At 40.1% G+C, this 19,051-nt stretch overlaps 1 protein-coding gene across 1 annotated transcript in view; it reads right to left on the bottom strand.

Annotated features, from left to right (window-relative positions):
• Positions 1–4,181: 4,181 nt before the first annotated feature.
• Positions 4,182–19,051, bottom strand: part of LOC128046576 (GTPase IMAP family member 8-like) — an 85,924-nt gene continuing 71,054 nt past the window's right edge. Inside the window, exons 5-6 of the mRNA XM_052638707.1 lie at positions 6,704–6,719; positions 4,182–5,108 (exon numbers count right to left, since the gene is read on the bottom strand). Of these exons, the coding sequence (XP_052494667.1) occupies positions 4,182–5,108; positions 6,704–6,719 (943 nt within the window). The remainder of the gene's footprint in view (positions 5,109–6,703; positions 6,720–19,051) is intronic.

Below are 19,051 nucleotides of genomic sequence, written 5' to 3'. Positions count from 1 at the left end.
AACTGACTGGTTGAAGGAGAACATATGAAAAATAGAAGCCTGGATTAGATGTCAACTCCATAACTAACTGTGTTACCTTAATATAGCATTTGAATTTATGTTCCTAATATCTTAACAGGAATCGTAATATCGAATTGGACCATATCACAGGGATTGTAGAAGACACTTAAAATAATGAAAATAAGAGCATTTTCAAAAATATAAACTGCTTCATGGAGAAGGACAAGTAGGAAAGTGATAAAGATGATGATAGTCATTGCCATCATGATCATCTTCTGCAACATGGTACTTTGTGGATCCCAAAGTCCAGAGAAAGTAATCCAAGTCTGATGAAATTTTAGGAAACAGAATACCATTGACCATGGAGCAGGACACTGTAAAATGCATTGTATGGCTCTGTGATGAGAACTCCCATATCTTGGCCTGTGACCAGAAAACACCATAGGAGAACTTTCTAGAACATCTGGCTTATCTTTACATCCTCCTCTGCGAGATTCTATTTCTGAGGGCAATGCCTCATCTCCCAATCTTCACCCCTGCAAACCCAGAGCTCACAAGCTCCCTTTTGGTGTCTTGGTTCCCAAAGAGAGAGGGTGTGGAAACCATTGCTGGTGTCTTCTTGGCACACCTCAGGTAGCCCTTCTAGGTGATCTGGCTCTGGAAGACAGAGGGAGCCTGGCAGGAGGTCCTGCGGCTTTGGCCAGAAAAACCTGGATACGGAGGACAAGAAGGGACCTTAATGCATCACTCAAACCTCAGCTCAAGAAGCCCTGGGGACCTGAAGCAGTGAGAGGAGAGGAGGCCCGGGGGATGTCTGTCAGGGAAGGGGTCCTGGTTAGACTGTAAGGAGGGATGGGGTGTGGGTGCAGTGGGGGCAGCCCAAAGAACAGGATCCACACACAAGACGAGCATTTCACACATTTTTTTTTGCCCATGGCTACTATTTGTCAGCAAGTTTATATCTCATAAGGGACATGGAGGGCATGGTGTCCACACAAAAGTCCTCATGAGCAAGGGGTTCCCTGCAGGAGTCGATGGAAAGTCCTGCCTCTGCTCATGGACTGGACAGGCTCTGTCCATTCCACCCTTCCTTCCTCTTTCCATTTTGTTCCATTTTATCACATTCCTTCACACCAGTATTCACTGTGCACCTTCTATGTGGTCAGCTCTGGGCAGTGGTGTTTATAAGAGGAGATCTCAGCCTAGTCGAGGGGAGAGTCTCAGCACAGGACATAAATAGAGGGTAAAATAAAGCAGCGATTTGTGTGGGACCCGGAATGCATGAAACAGAAGTCAGGGGCTAGGGGAGGAGAGCAGCAGGAAGCCGGCCTGTGTCATGGGGACCGACGAGGTGAAAAGGCAGCTGATAGTTCTTCAGGGAGTAGGGCCCTGCTGGGGGTTCTGAGAATCTCAGACTTGAATCCCACCCCACCCGCCTTTTCTGCTTCTCTGCACATCACTCTGCCCTGGCCCTGCAGGGAAGGCTGAAGGAAGACCACCCAGTTAGAACAGGTGTGAAGTTCAAGTCAGTGCCGTGTGTGGATAAACCAGGTCTCCCACCCCATTCTGTGCCTGCCCCCTTTCATCCCCTGTGTATGTCCTTAAACTACCTTTATATTTTCTGCTCGTTGATAGACTTCTTACTGAAATTTTAAAGATGTAAGTGAAAATGGAGTAGAGGGAATTCCTGTTTTATTAGAAATCAGAGCAGTTTGTAATTCTCTTAATGAATGAAACTACATGGAGAACTGAATAACAACGAGATAAAACTTTTGGACTAAGCTACAGACAGTGTGTTAAAAAGCAAAGATATCTCTTTGCTGACAAGGACCTGTATAGTTAAGGCTATGGTCTTTCCAGTAGTCACGTACAGCTGTGAGAGTTGGACCATAAAGAAGGCAGAGTGCCAAATAATTGATACTTTTGAACTGTGGTGTTGGAGAAGACTCTTGAGAGTCCTTTGTAAAGCAAGAAAATCAAATCAGTCAATCCTAAAGGAAATAAATTCTGAATACTCGTTGGAAGGACTGATGCTGAACCTGAAGCTCAACAGTTTGGGCACCTGGTGTGAAGAGCCAACTCATTGGAAAAGACCCTAATGCTAGGAAAGACTGAGGTAGAAGAAGAGGGCAACAGAGGATGAGATGTTTGGATGGCATCCCTGACGCCATGGATGTGAACCTGGGCAAGCTATGAGTGATGGTGAGGGACAGGGAAGCCTGAGGTGCTGCTGTCCATGGAGTCTCGAAGAGTTGGACATGAGTTGGCAACTGAACAACAACAACAGCAGTATTTAGATGAAAATTCATAATCTTCAATATAAGAAGGCAATAAAAAAGAAGAGCAGAGTAAGACCAATGAACTTAGAAGAAAGGATATAATAAAGCGAGGAACAGAAATTAATGAAATATAAGACAGCACAAACAAGCATATCAAAATTTGAAAACTAAAGTTAATTCTTTGGAAGGACTGACAAAGTTCTGCTAATATTGATTGAAATACAAAGGACAGTGAACACAATAAAAATACTAAGCATTATAAAAAGGATTGCAGGTATATATTCAAGGAGATTAAAACATTTTTAAAAAGAATTCTGTGCCATAAATTTTGATGGCAATAAATTTGAAAATATAAATGAATAGATGATAATAAAAAAAGATAAATAAACAAGCTATAGAATTTCAGGTAGCAAAGAAAGCAATGGCATTATTAATTGTATGGGAAGAAATACTTTCTTGATATTTCCCAAATTGTGTCCTTTAAATATCTGATTCTTTTAAGTTTTTCTAGAAATCTAGACAAACAAATGGTTAACAAGACCATTGTGTTAAGAAACATATTAGAGATTATGCATGCATTTGCAACAATTACTTTTTTAAAACAAAGCTTTCTTTCGTTTTTGTCAAATTATTACCATCCTTCAAACTTGTCCCCGTTGAGCTATAGCCTGTGTTCTAACCCTCTTTCCACTTCTCACAACACATTTGAAACTTTTCCAGAAACATTGACTTTAGAGTTAGGGATCCTAAAAGAGAATTAGTCTTTTAATTTTATGGCTACCTCTTACAGCTTTACTATTTACCTGAATCACTTGACTGGGCATTTTTGAAAATTAAAATTCATTCTCAGGTCAAGCTATGATCTCTGGAAACAGTCAGGAGTTTTGCTTCAGACACACCACAGGCTTGGCAGGACAGGACTCCTGCACAGGTGTACTTTACTGGTCAGATCCGAGAGCCCCCAATGCCTGTGGCTGGACCTTTGGTTGGAGGTGACAGCTGGTCAGATAGGACTGGGCAGAGAGGGATCCAGGAGACAAATGTCCTCATCTAATTCTCTGGCTCCCATGGATCCTCTGTTGGCCTCCCCACTGGTGGTGTCTGAGAGAGAGTCAGAGAACATTGCACCCCAGGATGTGGTTCCTGGCAGGGCCAAAGTACCTAAAAGGGAAGAGAGTGGATCTGCAGGGGGAAATAGAACATTCTGGCACAGGGTGATCTGAATTTATAGGCAGAAGAACTTTAAGCCAGCACCTAGAAAAGGAAAGCAGAGACAAATAAGACAACCGGTTTTGAAAAGGGCCATTGAAATTATTGTTTATTTGAGGCTATTACAAATGTTATTATTTGTCTCTTTGTTCATTTGTTGGATAAAATACATACTGAAATAGATTAAAAGGTCTATAGTCAAAAGTAAGTTTCCTCCCACCCCTGATTCCCAGAATCTGAAATTCCTTTCCCCAGTGGCAAGCAGAGTGGCCAATATTTAAAGAAATATTTTGTATATACACATAAACATACATTACACCTTGTACTAGTTATCTACTGCTGTGTAACAAATTACCCAAAACTTAGTGGCTAAAAACAACAAACATTTATCATCTCATCTCTCATGAACCAGAGAACAATGCTGCTGGGGAGGACTGGAAGCTTTGCTGATATTTACACAATATTCAAAGGGGGCCTGTGTAATGTGTTTCACAGGTAGTGCTAATGCTCAATGCAAAATGCATTTCAGCCTTGTAATTCCTTTCATTTGAGTCTTTGAACCATGTCCAATGAACCAGAGCTCAAACTAAGCAATTTTGTAGTTGGTATTTGTTGGAGGGGAGGGAGGCATGGAGAGCAATAGGGAGTGAGCTGGAGAGATGCTTTGCTAACCATAGTAAACTGAAAAAATAGTTACTTCTTCAACAAAGGGAATATTCTTGAAAGGAGCTTCATAATTTCATCATATACATGGCTAAATATATTGTCTTGAGCCTCCTTCCAAATGTTTCTTAGTTTTTCTTCATATTCCATATTTAGTGATTTAATTTTGTTCTCTTTTTCCTGAATAATCTTCTTGCATGCTTGAGCACACTCCTTTTCCACTTTTTGGATTTCTATTATTAATTGATCAGCATCTCTTTTCAAGACTTCCTCCAGCTTTCTCAGGTTTTCAAATGTGCCTTTGTAAATGGGGTCAGAAAAGTAAGCCCCTTGGTTGTTCTGCACCATCTTGTCTATCAGCTCCACCAGCTCCTGCACCTGAGCTTCCTTCTCAGCCTCCTCTGTGCTTCTGCAGTTACTGATGGCACAGCGGCGCTCTCCACACTCCTGGAGGAGGCTTTGTAGGTTTACATCTGCATCCTTCAAAAAGTCGCTCAAGCTCTGGTCCCCCAGCCACTCTTTGTGAGTGAACAAGATGATCATATACTTCAGGGCTGCTTCCCCAAACAAAGTCTTGACCAACTCCACGGCTTGCTGCTCTTCCTGTGTGTAGCGGCCCAGCCTCATGACCAAGATGATGGCATGAGGCCCGGGACAGGAGGCGAGGACACATTGGCTGATTTCCCTGCAGGTGGTGCTCAGACTCTCCCTGGTGTCAAAGAACCCTGGGGTGTCAACAACGAGAAGGTCTCTCCCCTTCCATTTCCGGGATGCTTTCTGACAAGTTTTGGTAACAGCTTGCGCAGAAATCCTGGAGTCGAATACTTTTTCCCCAAGGATGGTGTTTGCAGTCGCACTTTTCCCACTTCTGATCTTCCCGACCAGCACGATCCTCAGACTGATGTCCTGGGCAACAGCCATGTCCACATCAGAGGCTGTAGAGTGTAGGCAAGTCAGCTATAGTTTACAAAGAAAAGAAAAAAAGTGTTTAGATTAAGTTGAAACCATTCCCAACCCTGATTTCTTACTCTACTGAATATATAAATCATTCCAAGTCTTCTAAGCCAGGTGAAGTATTTTCACAGAGGATTCCTTCTTTGATATCTTCTATTTATTATTCTAATTCCCACTAAATGCCTCTCCTGTGTTGCTGTGATGAAGTAGCATTTGCATGTTTAAAACTTTTTTTTTTACCATAGTTTTTTTTTCCATTTAACAAAATAATATATACATTTTGTTTTTGAAAAACTCCAGGTTTAAAAAGTGAATTTGAGAAATCCTGGGGGCAGTAGTTAGCATCCTATCCTATGAAAGAGTGCTCATTAAAAAGCACTAATAACCCAGACTCAAACAGAAAGAAAGCATGAATGGAGGAGACACAATGGTCCCACATGGAGACTCTCAATATGGAAGAAAAACAACCACATGGTGAGATGTGTGAAAACTGTCCTGAAATTTGCACATGCCACATAGAGCTAACCTAGTCTTATTTCTCAAATTGCATGAAGGAAGATAAATTTGATGTTCTTATTGTAAAAGTACTCTAATATTTAGAAGCAATAATGGGTGCCTTATGATTTATTGTAACATAAAACGTTTGAAGTGGGTTTGATGGTCATCGGGCTACATGCTGCTGCTGCTGCTGCTAAGTCGCTTCAGTTGTGTCCGATTCTGTGCGACCCCATAGACGGCAGCCCACCAGGCTCCCCTGTCCCTGGGATTCTCCAGGCAAGAGCACTGGAGTGGGTTGCCATTTCCTTCTCCAATGTATGAGAGTGAAAAGTGAAAGTGAAGTCATTTAGTCGTGTCCGACTCCTAGCGACTCCATGGACTGCAGCCTACCAGGCTCCTCCGTCCATGGGATTTGCCAGGCAAGAGTACTGGAGTGGGTTGCCATTGCCTTCTCCATTGGGCTGCATAGTTGAGACAATAATTCTGTAGTGACTGAGGAAACAGATCTGCTATTGTTGAAATTTTAGATTACATACATCTATTGTGGGTAAATAGAGCTTATCAATATTGACCCTCACCAGATGGTCAATACTGAAATCAGATTGATTATATTCTTTATAGCAGAAGATGGAGAAGCTCTATACAGTCAGGAAAAATAAGACCTGAAGCTCCTTATTGCAAAATTCAGGCATAAATTGAAGAAAGTAGGGAAAACCACTAGCCCATTCAGGTTTGACATAAGTTAAATCCCTTGTGATTATACAGTGGAGGTGATGAATAGATTCAAGGGATTAGATTCAGTACCCAGAGTGCCTGAAGAACTATGGACAGATGTTTGTAACACTACATGATGTGTAACCAAAACCATCCCCAGGAAAAAGAAATGTAAGAAGGGCAAAGTGGTTGTCTGAGGAGGCCTTACAAATAGATAAGAAAAGTAGAGAGCCAAAAGGCAAAGGAGAAAGGGAAATATATACCCAACTGAATGCAGAGTTCCAGAGAATAACAAGGAGAGAGAAGAAAGCCTTCTTAAGTGAACAATGCAAAGAAATAGAGGAAAACAATAGAATGGGAAAGACTAGAGATCTCTTCAAGATAACTGGGCTTCCCTGGTGGCTCAGACAGTAAAGAACCTGTCTGCAATTCAGGAGACCAGGATTTGATCCCTGGGTCAGGAAGATTCCCTGGAAAAGGAAATGGCTACCCACTCCAGTATTCTTGCATGGAGAATTCTATAAGCAGAGGAGACTGGTGGGCTACAGTGGACTACAGTCCTGGGGTTGCAAAGAGTTAGATATGACTGAATGATTTTCACTTACAAGGGAATATTTCATGCAGAGAAGGGAAAAATAAAGGGAAGAAATGGCAAGGATCTAACAGAACAGAAGAGATTAAGAAAAAGTGACAAGAATACACAGAAGAACTATACAAAAAAGGTCTTAATGACCCAGATAATCACATGGGGTCAGTCACCTAGAGCCAGACATCCTGGAGTGTGAACTCAAGTGGGCCTTAGGAAGAATTACTATGAACAGAACTAGAGGAGGTGATGGAATTTCAGCTGAGCTATTTAAAATTCTAAAATATGATGTTGTTAAAGTCCTGTGCTCAATGTGCCAGCAAATTTTGGAAACTCAGCACTAGCCACAGGAGTGGAAAAAGTTTTCATCCCAGTCTCAAAGAAAGGCAATGCCAAAGAATGTTCAAACTACTTACAATTGTGTCCATTTCACATGCTAGCAAGATAATGCTCAAAATCCTTCAAGCTAGGCTTCAATAGTACATGAAGCAAGAACTTCCAGATGTACAAGCTGGATTTAGAAAAGGCAGAGAAACCAGGGATCAAATTGCCAACAATGCTGGATCATAGAAAAAGCAAGAGAATTCCAGAAAAACATCTACTGCTGCTTCATTGACTAGAGTAAAGCCTTTGAATGTGGATCACAACAAACTGGAAAACTCTTAAAGAGATAGGAATACAAGGCCACCTTACACGTTTCTGGTTCTAACTGGTCAAGAGGCAACAATTAGAATCAGACATGGAACAATGGACTGGTTCAAAACTGGGAAAGGAGTATCTCAAGGCTGTACATTGCCACTCTATTTATTTAACTTCTTTGTAGAGTCCATCATGTGAAATGCTGGGCTGACTGAATCACAAGCTGGAATCAAGATTGCTGAGAGAAACATTAACAACCTCAGATATGCAGATGATGCCACTTTAATGACAGAAAGTGAAGATAAACTAAAGAGCCTCTTGATGAGGGTGAAAGAGGAGAGTGGAAAAACTGGTTTAAAACTCAGTATTCTAAAAACAAAGATCATGGCATCCAAGTCCCGTCACTTCATGGCAAATAGATGGGGAAAAAGTGGAAACAGTGCCAGATTTTATTTTGGTGGGCTCTAAAATCACTGTGGATATTGACTGAAGTCACAAAATTAAAAGACATTTGCTCCTTGAAAGAAAAGCTATGACACACCTAGACAGCATATTAAAAAGCAGAGACATCACCTTGCCAACAAAAGTCTATATAGTCAAAGCTATGGTTTTTCCAGTAGTCATGTATGGATGTGAGAGCTGGACCATAAGTAAGGCTGAGCACTGAAGAATTGATGCTTTCGAACTGTAGTGATGGCGAAGACTCTTGAGAGTCCCTTGGCCAACAAGGAGCTCTAACCAGTCAATCCTAAAGGAAATCAACTCTGAATATTCACTGGAAGGACTAATACTGAAGCTGAAGCTCCAATACTTTGGCCACTGACGCTGAAGCTGATGCTCTAGTACTTTGGACGTCCTTTTGTGAAGAGCCAACTCACTGGAAAAGACCCTGATGCTGGGAAAGATTGAGGGCAAGAAGGTGGTGACAGAGGATGAGATGGTTGGTGGCATCACCAGCTCAGTGGACATGAGTTTGAACAAACTCTGGGAGATAGTGAAGGGCAAGGAGGCCTGGAAGACTGCAGTTCACAAGGTCACAAAGAATTGGACACAACTTAGCAACTGAAAAACACAACAGAGATATAACACTGAAGTAGAACAGGATTCATGGAAGGAAGAATAGAGAAAGTAGTGGAAAACTCCTCGCAAGATAGCATCAGCTCTCACATGGTTTCACAGGAGAATTCCATGAAACCGTTAGCAATCATGGGCACTTGATTCCTGAGAATCCCAATTTTACTTAAATTATTCCAGAATATAGGAAAATAAGGTAAACCTTAAAATTCTAAGAGGTAAATGTAACTTTGAGCCACAAAGTTGACAAAGGTTTTATCAAACAGAAAGCTATAGATGAATCTCATGTATGAATATCAATACAAAAATCCTAATAAAGTATTAATGAAAACAGAATCTGACATTTAAAAAATTATTTTAAATATTTATTTATCTATTTGGCCACACCAGCACAAGGATCTTCAATCTTCATTGTGACATCTTTTTAAAATGCAGCTTGTAGGATCTTTAGTTATTGCAGTTGAACTCTTAACTGTGATATGTGAGATGTATTTCCCTCACCAAAATGAATCTGGGGCCCGTACATTGGGAGTGTGAACCACCAGGGACATCCTCAGAATCTGACAACATTTTAAAAAGGGTTATATCATAACTAAGTGGGATTTACTCTGGAACACTAGAATGAGGGGGGAGGCTCGATAAGAGGAAAATTACTATACTTATTAGCCTTTCATAGTAAAAACATTTCATAAAATATGAATTGACACATACTTTCTTATTTATTTCTCTACTCATCCTGAAAGCCAGCAGCTTACTTAATGAAGAAATACTTTCTCACTAAAACTATAATCATTCCACCTCACTTTCCAATGGTTTCTGTGATATCCATCAATGCAAACAGAAGAGAAAGTGATTATAGGAATGAGAAAAAGAAAAAAGGAGAGGCCAGATTGTAAATAACATCATTGAGCCCCTTAGAGTATTGGTGCACAAATAGGCCAGTGTGGGGGTGGTGGTGCAGAACAACAGAAAATCTCTACAAATGCTCATTTGCATAGGGAAATTCAGTATATAATAAAGGCAACATTCCATATCAGTAGAGATAAGATGGATATTGTAATGAGAAGAATTGAAATAGCTGAATAACCATTTGAAAAAGCATAAAATTGGATTCATTCCTCATACCAACGCAAGAAGTATCTCAAATTCATTAAGTATTTGTTAAAAACTATATTCTATTGGAAGAAAGCAAACAATTTTTTTCAAAACATGAGAGTGAGGAAAATTTCTAAACTGAGCCCCAAATACAGATACAATATGGAATCCAATTGATAAATTTGACTTTCAGTTTCTGGTTACATGTCAGAAGCTTGGAAGTCACCACTCCATCCTAAGAATAAGTGAAAGTTGAATGGACTGAAAAATCAACTTTTCTCGAATACTTCAGAGGTTGCTTTGAGGAGACTGGGCAAGGTGCTGCCCCCAAGACTGGAGAACAGACAGGCAAATACAGGGCATCATGGCTCAGGAGAGCAGAGACTCAGCGTGGGCACCAGTGCTGGGGCAGCAAGACTGCGATTGACCAGTTGCTCAATGGTCAACGTGGACTTAAAATTCCAGGAGGATCCTGTCGTAGAGCAACCCCACACTTTTGTGAGTTTTACTTCTGGGAGCCCCACCAAGTTGTGATAGTAAATATCCAAAAAATCCCCTGGTGCTTCCTGCAGGGGAGGGGAAAATAAATCATTTCGAAACAGGGCAAAGCACCTTGTTCTTTTCAACAAAGCCTGCCCTCAGAGGAAAGCAGTTAACCAGAGCCTGACCTGCTGGGGTTTTATCAGAGCCTAACTCACTTAGAGGAAGAAAAATATACTACTACAGTCAGTTCTAAGCCGTTCACATAGGAAAAGGGAAATAGCCACCTCCAGTCCACTCAAACGCTCGAACCCGGGATGGGGGAGAAAAATGCTTGTGAGGCTCCCAGTCCAGAGGCAAAGGCTCACTAGAACAGAGATGTGCTCGCGGGATGATAGACTATGTCCCCTCTCTCACCCTAGCAGCACAGTACTAAAGTCTTCTTTACAGCAGCAGTTCTGTTTACCCAGGACATCATGTCCAGCTGATGAGAAAAATTACCAGACATACTAAAGAGCAAAAAACATAATTTGAAAAGACAGAGCAAGCATCAGAACTAGACATGGCAGGTGTCGGCAGAACAAAAATGCACAACCTAAAAGTTGAGAATGATGTTGTATTTGAGGAAGTACTGAAGACTATAGCTTGGGAGACACTCTCTCAGATGGCTCTGAAGAACTGTTCCAAAGAGGTAGTGGAGGAGACAGGATATATAGGAATCTTTGTTGAAAACAAAACAAAAGAAAACAAAATGTATGGTCAAACATCAAAAGATTACTTCTAATCACAAAAAACCAGACACTCAAATTAATGATTATAGTGCTTTTCTACATATGGGAAGATGCAAGAGTCTGGGCTCATTGAAACCATTCCTTTTGATATGCATCTTAGCTATTTAGGGCCAGTATCCTGTTTTTCTACAATCTAAATTCCCCTCAGGGCACACTGTCTGGGGCTTAAATGCTGATAACTTGATAGTGGGCAACATTCATTACTTATTGAAATGGCAGGCAAGGTTTATTTGTCCACCTAGGGATCTTGGAATAATTAGACCAGGAATTCAAAACAACTAAGATGAATATTCTAGGGCTCCAATGTAAGAACAGATGGGCCATGTAAGCAGAGATATGAAATCCTAAGAACCAAAAATAAATGTTTGCAATAAAAAATAGTGTAACTATAGAAAAGAAGAATGCCTTGGATGAGCTAATCAGACCAGCCCAGATTATAGTCTTCAGGATCAGTTTCTGCTCAAATAAACCAGGATCTCTTGGAGAAATGACTGATTTAAAATCTGAGGCAGGAAATGCATAAAATGACCTTGGATCATTTTATTGGACTTTTTTTTTTTTTTTTTTTGCATCCTGATGCAAACAAACTAAACTATAAATAAATTATAAGATAATCCATGAAATCTAATTAAAGGCTATTTTATAAAATTAAAAATTTATGCTACCTTTGATATTGTGATTATATTTTTTAGAAAATAATCTTTCTATTTCTATGCATCCTAAAACATTTGCAGCCACCTTCTAGTGAAGTGTGGGACTCTAGATGAGAAGTCAGTAGGCAAGGTTCTCACCTCTTGTCAACCTCTTTGAGTCTTGCAGAGTCACCAGTTCTCTGGTATTTGGTTCTCTTTTCAGTGAATAAAGAGAATTAGAGTAGGTTTAATGGAATGCTGTCCAAATGGCTTTCCAGTTCTGAAGGTCTGCCTTGGGGTCACTAACCTGTATTGAAGGAAAACAACAGGTTTCCAGGTAACATTATCACAACATACACTGGCTAAAAAGTACACTATGAAGACAAGCTCAGCCCCACTGAACAAAAGAGTAAGTATATAATATATTACCTATGTTACAGCCTCTGGCAACCAGCATTCCACTCACTGATTCTATGACTTTGACTATTTTGTATATTAATGGAATCACACAGTATCTGTCTTTCTGTGACTGGCTCATTTCAGTTAGCATACTGTTCTCACATTTCATTTGTATGGTCTCACATGGCATGATTTTCCTTTTTTAAGGTTGAATAATATTCCATGGTATGCATTTTTTTAATCCACTCATCTGTTGATGGATATTCAAGCTGTTTCCACCTCTTGAATATTGGGAATAGTGCTCTAATAAATGTGGAAATGCTAGTGTTTCTTCAAGATTCTGATTTCAGTTTTTTGAATCAATGCCCAGAAGTGAAATTGCAGGATCATTTAGTATCTCTATTTTTCATTTTTGAGACACCTCCAGACTTTTATGGTTAGAGCTCATCTTAAGTGTTCTTATCATAATAAAATAAAGTTAAAAAAACTAAAACTATGAGTAATGCGGTAGTTATAGCAATGAATATAGGACCATAGGACTGAGAGGGGGAACAGATCACAATACTATATAATTAGAAAACAGAAAGTTATCAAAAACAAAACAAAACAAACAAACAACCCAATGCATCAGCTGGGCAAACACCACTGAAAAAATGAGAAAGGAAGAAGTTAAACAAAAATGTTTGTGCACTATTTCTCTACACATAAAGGAATATGATACATAAAAATGGAATCAAATCACAGGAGAACATAACCCAATGTAAAGAATATTCCCTCATGTGCTTTAGACTATGAAACACTATAATTAGAATACAAACCCAAAAACAAAATTCCTAAGAGGAGTTGTTAGAATGAAGAATGAGAAGAAAATGCAGACTGAAAGAAACAAAGTGAAGATAAAAAGTGTAATCCTTTTAGGACCCATAAATGAGTTAGAAGCAAAGAGGTCAGAAAAGTTATAACTCAGAAGTAAATGTCTTATTAATAGGAAAGCTTTAGTAAGAAACACAACAAATGAAAATCTGAAAGAATAGAAGATTCAACAGTTAGAGAACAACTAACATGTGAGTAGGAGCAACAACAAATCCTGCTTAAAAAGGATTGATGTTGCTGAAGTTAACAAATCAATAAATGAAACCTAGGAAGCATAATCCAGTAGTTTCTCTGAAATGGGAAATATAACCCCCTCAAAAATCTAACTCTTTAGGAAAAAGAAGACTACATTTCATTCTCTGGAAAGTTGATGTAAGATATTTAACAGTGAATTCTCATTTGATATGGCATACCACATTCCAAGCACAAAGAAGGAATTCTTAAGTTACTCAAGGAAAAAAGTAAATAATGGGAGGGTTGGGTTGGCATCACAATTTTCTACAAGCAACACAGAAACAGTAGAAACAGTGGTTTCATAACAGAATGTTACGATTCCTAGAAAATGTAAAGATAATACATAATACATAATAACAATACATAACAAATAGTAAGAGGTTGGAGAAAGGAGGTTAAAAAATGTCTGCAGTTTTTTCACTGTCTAATGTCTAAAAGGAAACCACTAGGTATTTTGCATAAGTTTTTAGTCCTGGAAGATCTTTCTGGAATAAATAAATCATCAGCTTATCAAGGACCAAGGTCAGACTCTGAATATGAATGCATGCATGTTACAAACTAAGGATGACCTCTAGCTTGTCCTGTTGCTTTTGAGTTGCATTTGCTCCCAGAATACACATGTGAAATCGGGCATATTTTCAAGAGAAAGAAAATGACATCACAGTATGAATTCATTTATTAGGATTGCATTTGTTACTCTTCTACAGGGGTTGGCAAACTTGAAAAGGACCAGCAGTAAATACAATATTTTAGACTTTGTAGTCACAGCCAGTCAACTCTGGTTGGAACACAAAAGTGGCCCCAGATCACAGTAAACTAGTAAATGGATTAGGTAGCTCTGTTACACTGTAACTTTATTCACAAAGAGGTGGCAGGCTGTATACGGCCTATGGAGGGTAGCTTGTGCACTCTTGCTCCAGAGTCAGAAATTTGTGTATATCATGCAGGGAAAAAAAAAAAAAAGTTTTAAGTGGTAAATGTTCTAAAAACACTAACCTTTTTGTGCATTTTGTGATAAATGTTCATCACTAAAATATGGGTGCATTTTTGAAAACTCAGTGAAATAGAGAGCAGTCTGCAAAGAGAATAAATAAAAATTATATATAGTTCTACTCCCAAATTAGAGGCTATTTCATATGAACATCTTTCCCTCCTTTTGTTATGTCTTGTTTTCCAAAGGTAACGCATTAATGATTTTATATCATGATACTTATCCCTAACATTATATCATAAAGACTTTTGAGAACAACTAAAACTTTTGTAAGCAAAAAAAACAAAACAAAACAAAAAACCAAACACCTGTCTGGTTAAATATGAGATGTGTGGACATCACGTGAATAAATCCCTCAGCTTCCCCTCCTATAACCTTTCCACTCCCATGTGGGCCCCCATCTATTCCTCTTCCCTCTGCCCCCTCCTGTAGCCCCCTCCCATAGCCCTCTCACAAGCTCCGTTGCCCTCGTCTTGGCCGGTCTCACCTTCTCTTGCAGAACTGGTGAGATCTCAGCTCCTCTCCAGGAAAGCTACCAGAACCGGTATTTGCTTTAATTTGAAGAAAAGTGTGTTCATTCCCTCTGCAGTCTCTGACCACAGGAAGCTGAGGTTGGGTGGGGTGATGAAGAGGTAGTCAAATAGAAAAAGAAAGCATTTCCCAGTAATGTGATTGGTGCTTCGGTGTTGCCTCGCAGGGACCTTTACTTCCATGTACCTACTGAACTACCAAGATTCCAAAATCTGAATCATTGCTTTGGATTATAGTGTTGGCTTCAGAAAACCCATTGAAGTGGCCCTAATTTTCAAAAGGACAACTAAACTTGCTTCATAATGTTTTGTTTCAGGTGTACAAGAAATTGATATATATAGGGCTTCCCTGGTGGCTCAGACAGTAAAGAGTCTGCCTGCATATACAGGAGACCCAGGTTTGATCTGTGGATTGGGAAGATCCCCTGGAACAAGGCATGGCAACCCACTCCAGTATTTTTGCCTGGAAAATCCCATGAACAGCGGAGCCTAGTGGGCTACAGTTCATGGGGTTGCAAAAAGTCAGACATGACTGAGTGACTAACGCTTTCACTTTATATATATATATATGGTTATATATAGGTTAAGATTATATATAATAACCATTATAGGTTAAGCTATTGTATATAGCTCCCTGTGCAATACAGTAGGTCCTTGTTTATCTATTTTATATACAGTAGTTTGTATCTGCTAATCTCAAACCCCTAATTTATCCCTCCCCACCATCCCCTCTGGTAACTCTGTTTTATATGTCTGTGAGTCTATTTCTGTTTTGCATATAAGTTCATTTGTATTTTAGAGTCCACATGTAAGTGATATTATAAAATATTTTTCTTTCTCTGACTTACTTCACTTACTATGATAACCTCTAGCTCCATCCACGTTCCTGCAAATGACATTATGTTATTCTTTTTTATGGCCAGCAGTCCATTATATGTGTGTGCGTGTGTGTGTGTATATGTATATAATGAACATTTAGGTTACTTACATGTCTTTGTTATTGTAGCTAGTGCTGCAATAAACACTGGATGCATGAATGTTTTCAAATTTGGGTTTTGTCTTTTTCAGATATATGTCCAGGAGTGGGATTACAGGATTATATGGCAATCCCTTTTCTAGTTTTTTTAAAGAACCTCCATAGTGTTTTCCATCGTGGCTGTACCAATTTACATTCCCACCAACAGTGTAGAAGGGGTCCCTTTGTTCCACACCCTCTCTGGTATTTGCATTTTTGGAGATGGTGAAATGGCCTAAATTTGGCTCAGTATAGTATCTGCTATGATCTGCCACTGAGATCCACCTCCACCACAGTTTTAGAACTGAAGCCCCCAGTCTCCCTGCTGACAGGAGTGTTCAGTTCAGTCACTCTTTGCCTTTTCATACTGTTCATGGGATTCTCAAGTCAAGAATACTGAAGTGGTTTGCCATTCCGTTCTCCAGTGGACCATGTTTTTTCAGAACTCTCCAACATGACCAGGCCTTCTTGGGTGGCCCTGCATGGCATGGCTCATAGTTTCATTGAATTAGACAAGGCTGTGATTAATGTGATGAGTTTGGTTAGTTTTCTGTGATTGTGCTTTTCATTCTGTCTCCCCTCTGATGGATGAGGATAGGAGGCTTGTGGAAGCTCCCTGATGGGAGAGACTGACTGTGGGGCAATCTGGGTCTTTTTCTCATGGGTCAGGGTGATGCCATCCCATAGGCATCCCCTTAAGGCATCCCCTCAGGATTATTCTCAGCTGAAGAGATTCCTCTCTTCTGAGATGGTCCCCCCCACCACTCCCAGGGCACTTACATTTTAGGACTGGTCTCTGCAGAGGCACAAGGACACCAGTTTGGGACGAGTCTGCCTTGCCCCCCCCCCCCCCCGCCCCCCGCCCCCAGCTCCAGTGCCAGGTGATGCAGCTGCGGCCTTGCTGTGACTCATCACAGCCCAGCGTCTCCTTCCGCCCCGTCCTACGTCCTTCAGGGTCTCACAGGTTTCCATCCCAAGAGTTCTCCTAAAGAAAGTTCACGCCTGCAGCATTTTAATCTCAGAATCTGCTCCTGGTGAACTCAGGCAGTGACACCTGTCCAAGCACACGGTGTGATCTTCCCTAGTTGAGCGGAAAGCAGGGAAGAATTGGGGAGGCAGGGCCCAACTTAGCATCCTGCGGACCCTGTTGTGGACTCTGTGGTGGAAAGTAGGGCTCGGGGCATTTTCTGGTGGCTGCATCCTTTGAGATTATTTTAGTCCTTCTGGAAGCTGGCTATCCTTACAAGTGTACTTTCATACTTCAGAACCAATGCCCCTATCTAGTATACGAAACCAAAGTTACAGAGGCCTTAAAAAAATCAGCATTGAATTAAATGCATTAGTATACCTAGGAAGGTGTATGGGGAGTTTCATGATTTTTTTTTTTTTTCAGGCATGTTGCATTTTTTGGTCCATGCACTTTGTGTGTGTGTGTGTTCATTAGTTACTTTCTTTTTTGTTTGTTTTCAGTTTTGATTGTGTGTGTGTGTGTGTGTGTGTGTGTGTGTGTGTGTGTGTGTGAAGTATGGTGTTAATAGAGGAAAAGGCTCATATAAGTTTACAGGTCACTGAATTTTCAGTTGTCATAAATGGAACATACCCAAGTAACAAGCACACAATTCAAGACACGGAATGTTGCTGGCAAATTAAAGGCCCCAGTTATACATTCTAGGGGTGACCTCTCACTGAACTTGTGATAGCATAGATTAGCTTTAGCTGTTCTTGTACCTTTTACAAATGAAATCTTTCAGTAGGTATTCTGTTGTATCTGCCTTTTCTTTTTTCTTACCATTATGTTTTGAGATGCATCCACGTTGTTATATGTAGCAAAAAATCATGCAGTTTCATTGCTATGTACTATTCCATTGTATGAATAAAACCCACTATATATAATTTATAATGTGTGTGTTCTCAGTCATATCCAACTCTTTGCTACCCTGTGGACTGTAGCCTGCCAGGCTCCTCTGTCCATTGGATTCTCCAGGCAAGAACACTGGAGTGGGTTGCCATTTCCTTCTCCAGGGGATCTTCCCAACCCAGGTATTGAGCCTGCGTTTCTTGTGTCTCCTCCACTGGCAGGGGGATTCTTTACCACTGAGCCCCTGGGGAAGCCCCATAATTTATAATATAAAGATATAATTTAGATAACCCCATTAATTTGGATCAGCTACTTTATTCTCCTGGCTTTGTGGTTGTTCAGTCACCCAGTCTTGTGCAACACTTTACAATCCCATGGACTGCAGCACACTAGGCCTCCCTGTCCCTCATCATCTCCAGAGTTTGCCCAAATTCATGTCCATTGAATCAGTGATGCCATCCAGCCATCTCATCCTCTGACACTCTCTTCTCCTCCTGCCTTCAATCTTTCCCAGTATCAGAGAATTTTTCAATGAGTCTGATGTTTGCACCAGATGACCAAAATTCTGGAGCTTCAGCTTCAGCATCAGTCGTTTCAACAAGTATTCAGGGTTGATTGACTTGTTTGATCTCCTTGCTGTCTAAGGGACTTTCAGGAGTCTTCTCCAGCACCACAGTTCAAAGGCATCAATGCTTTGGCACTCTGCCTTCTTTACGGTCCAGCTTTTATAACCGTATGTGACCACTGGGAAGAGCATAGCCCTGACTATATGGACTTTTGTCGGCAGAGTAATGTCTCTGCTTTTCAACACACTCTCTGGGTTTGTCATAGCTTTCCTGCCAAGAAGCAATGGTTTTCTGATTTCATGGCTGCAGTCACCATCAGCAGTGATTTTAGAGCCCAAGAAGAGGAAATCTGTCATTACTTCCACCTTTTCCCCTTCTATTTGCCATGAAGTAATGCAGCTGGATGCCATGATATTAGTTAAAAAATTTAAAAAAAAATTTTTTTTAGCTTTAAGCCAGCGTTATTGGAGGTATAAATAACAAATTATAATTATATATGTTTAAGGTACATACAACCTGATGATTTGATACATAGTTTGTGAAATAGTCACCACAATCAAGCCAATTAACATATCTATCACCTCACATAGTTACCATTTTTCTTTCTTTCTGTTTTTTGTGGTGAGAGGATTGATACTATGTCCAGTGGTTTGCTATTCTGGATATCTTGCTATAAATATTGTGTATATTACCTTTTGTTGGCAAGCACACATTTCTGTTGCTTTGCACCTTGGGGTAGAATGGGGAAGGTTGACTATGTGTAATATTCAGGTTTCTGAGATACTACAGAGCATTTCCCAAAGTGGTTCTACTAATACACATTTTCACTAAGCATGGGAAAGTTCTGTTTGCTTCACATCCTTGAAAGTTTCTCAGAGATTTCTTCATTAGATTTTTATGCAATTTGAAAGTTTATTCTCATACTTTTTATTTTTTTATTTTTATTGTTGTTGTTGCTTTAAAAATCACGT

The sequence above is a fragment of the Budorcas taxicolor genome, chromosome 4 (genome assembly GCF_023091745.1).
Source record: "Budorcas taxicolor isolate Tak-1 chromosome 4, Takin1.1, whole genome shotgun sequence".
Taxonomy (NCBI): domain Eukaryota; kingdom Metazoa; phylum Chordata; class Mammalia; order Artiodactyla; family Bovidae; genus Budorcas; species Budorcas taxicolor.
The sequence above is the reverse complement of the archived record's forward strand: the minus strand, read 5'-3'. Positions and strand labels throughout refer to the sequence as shown.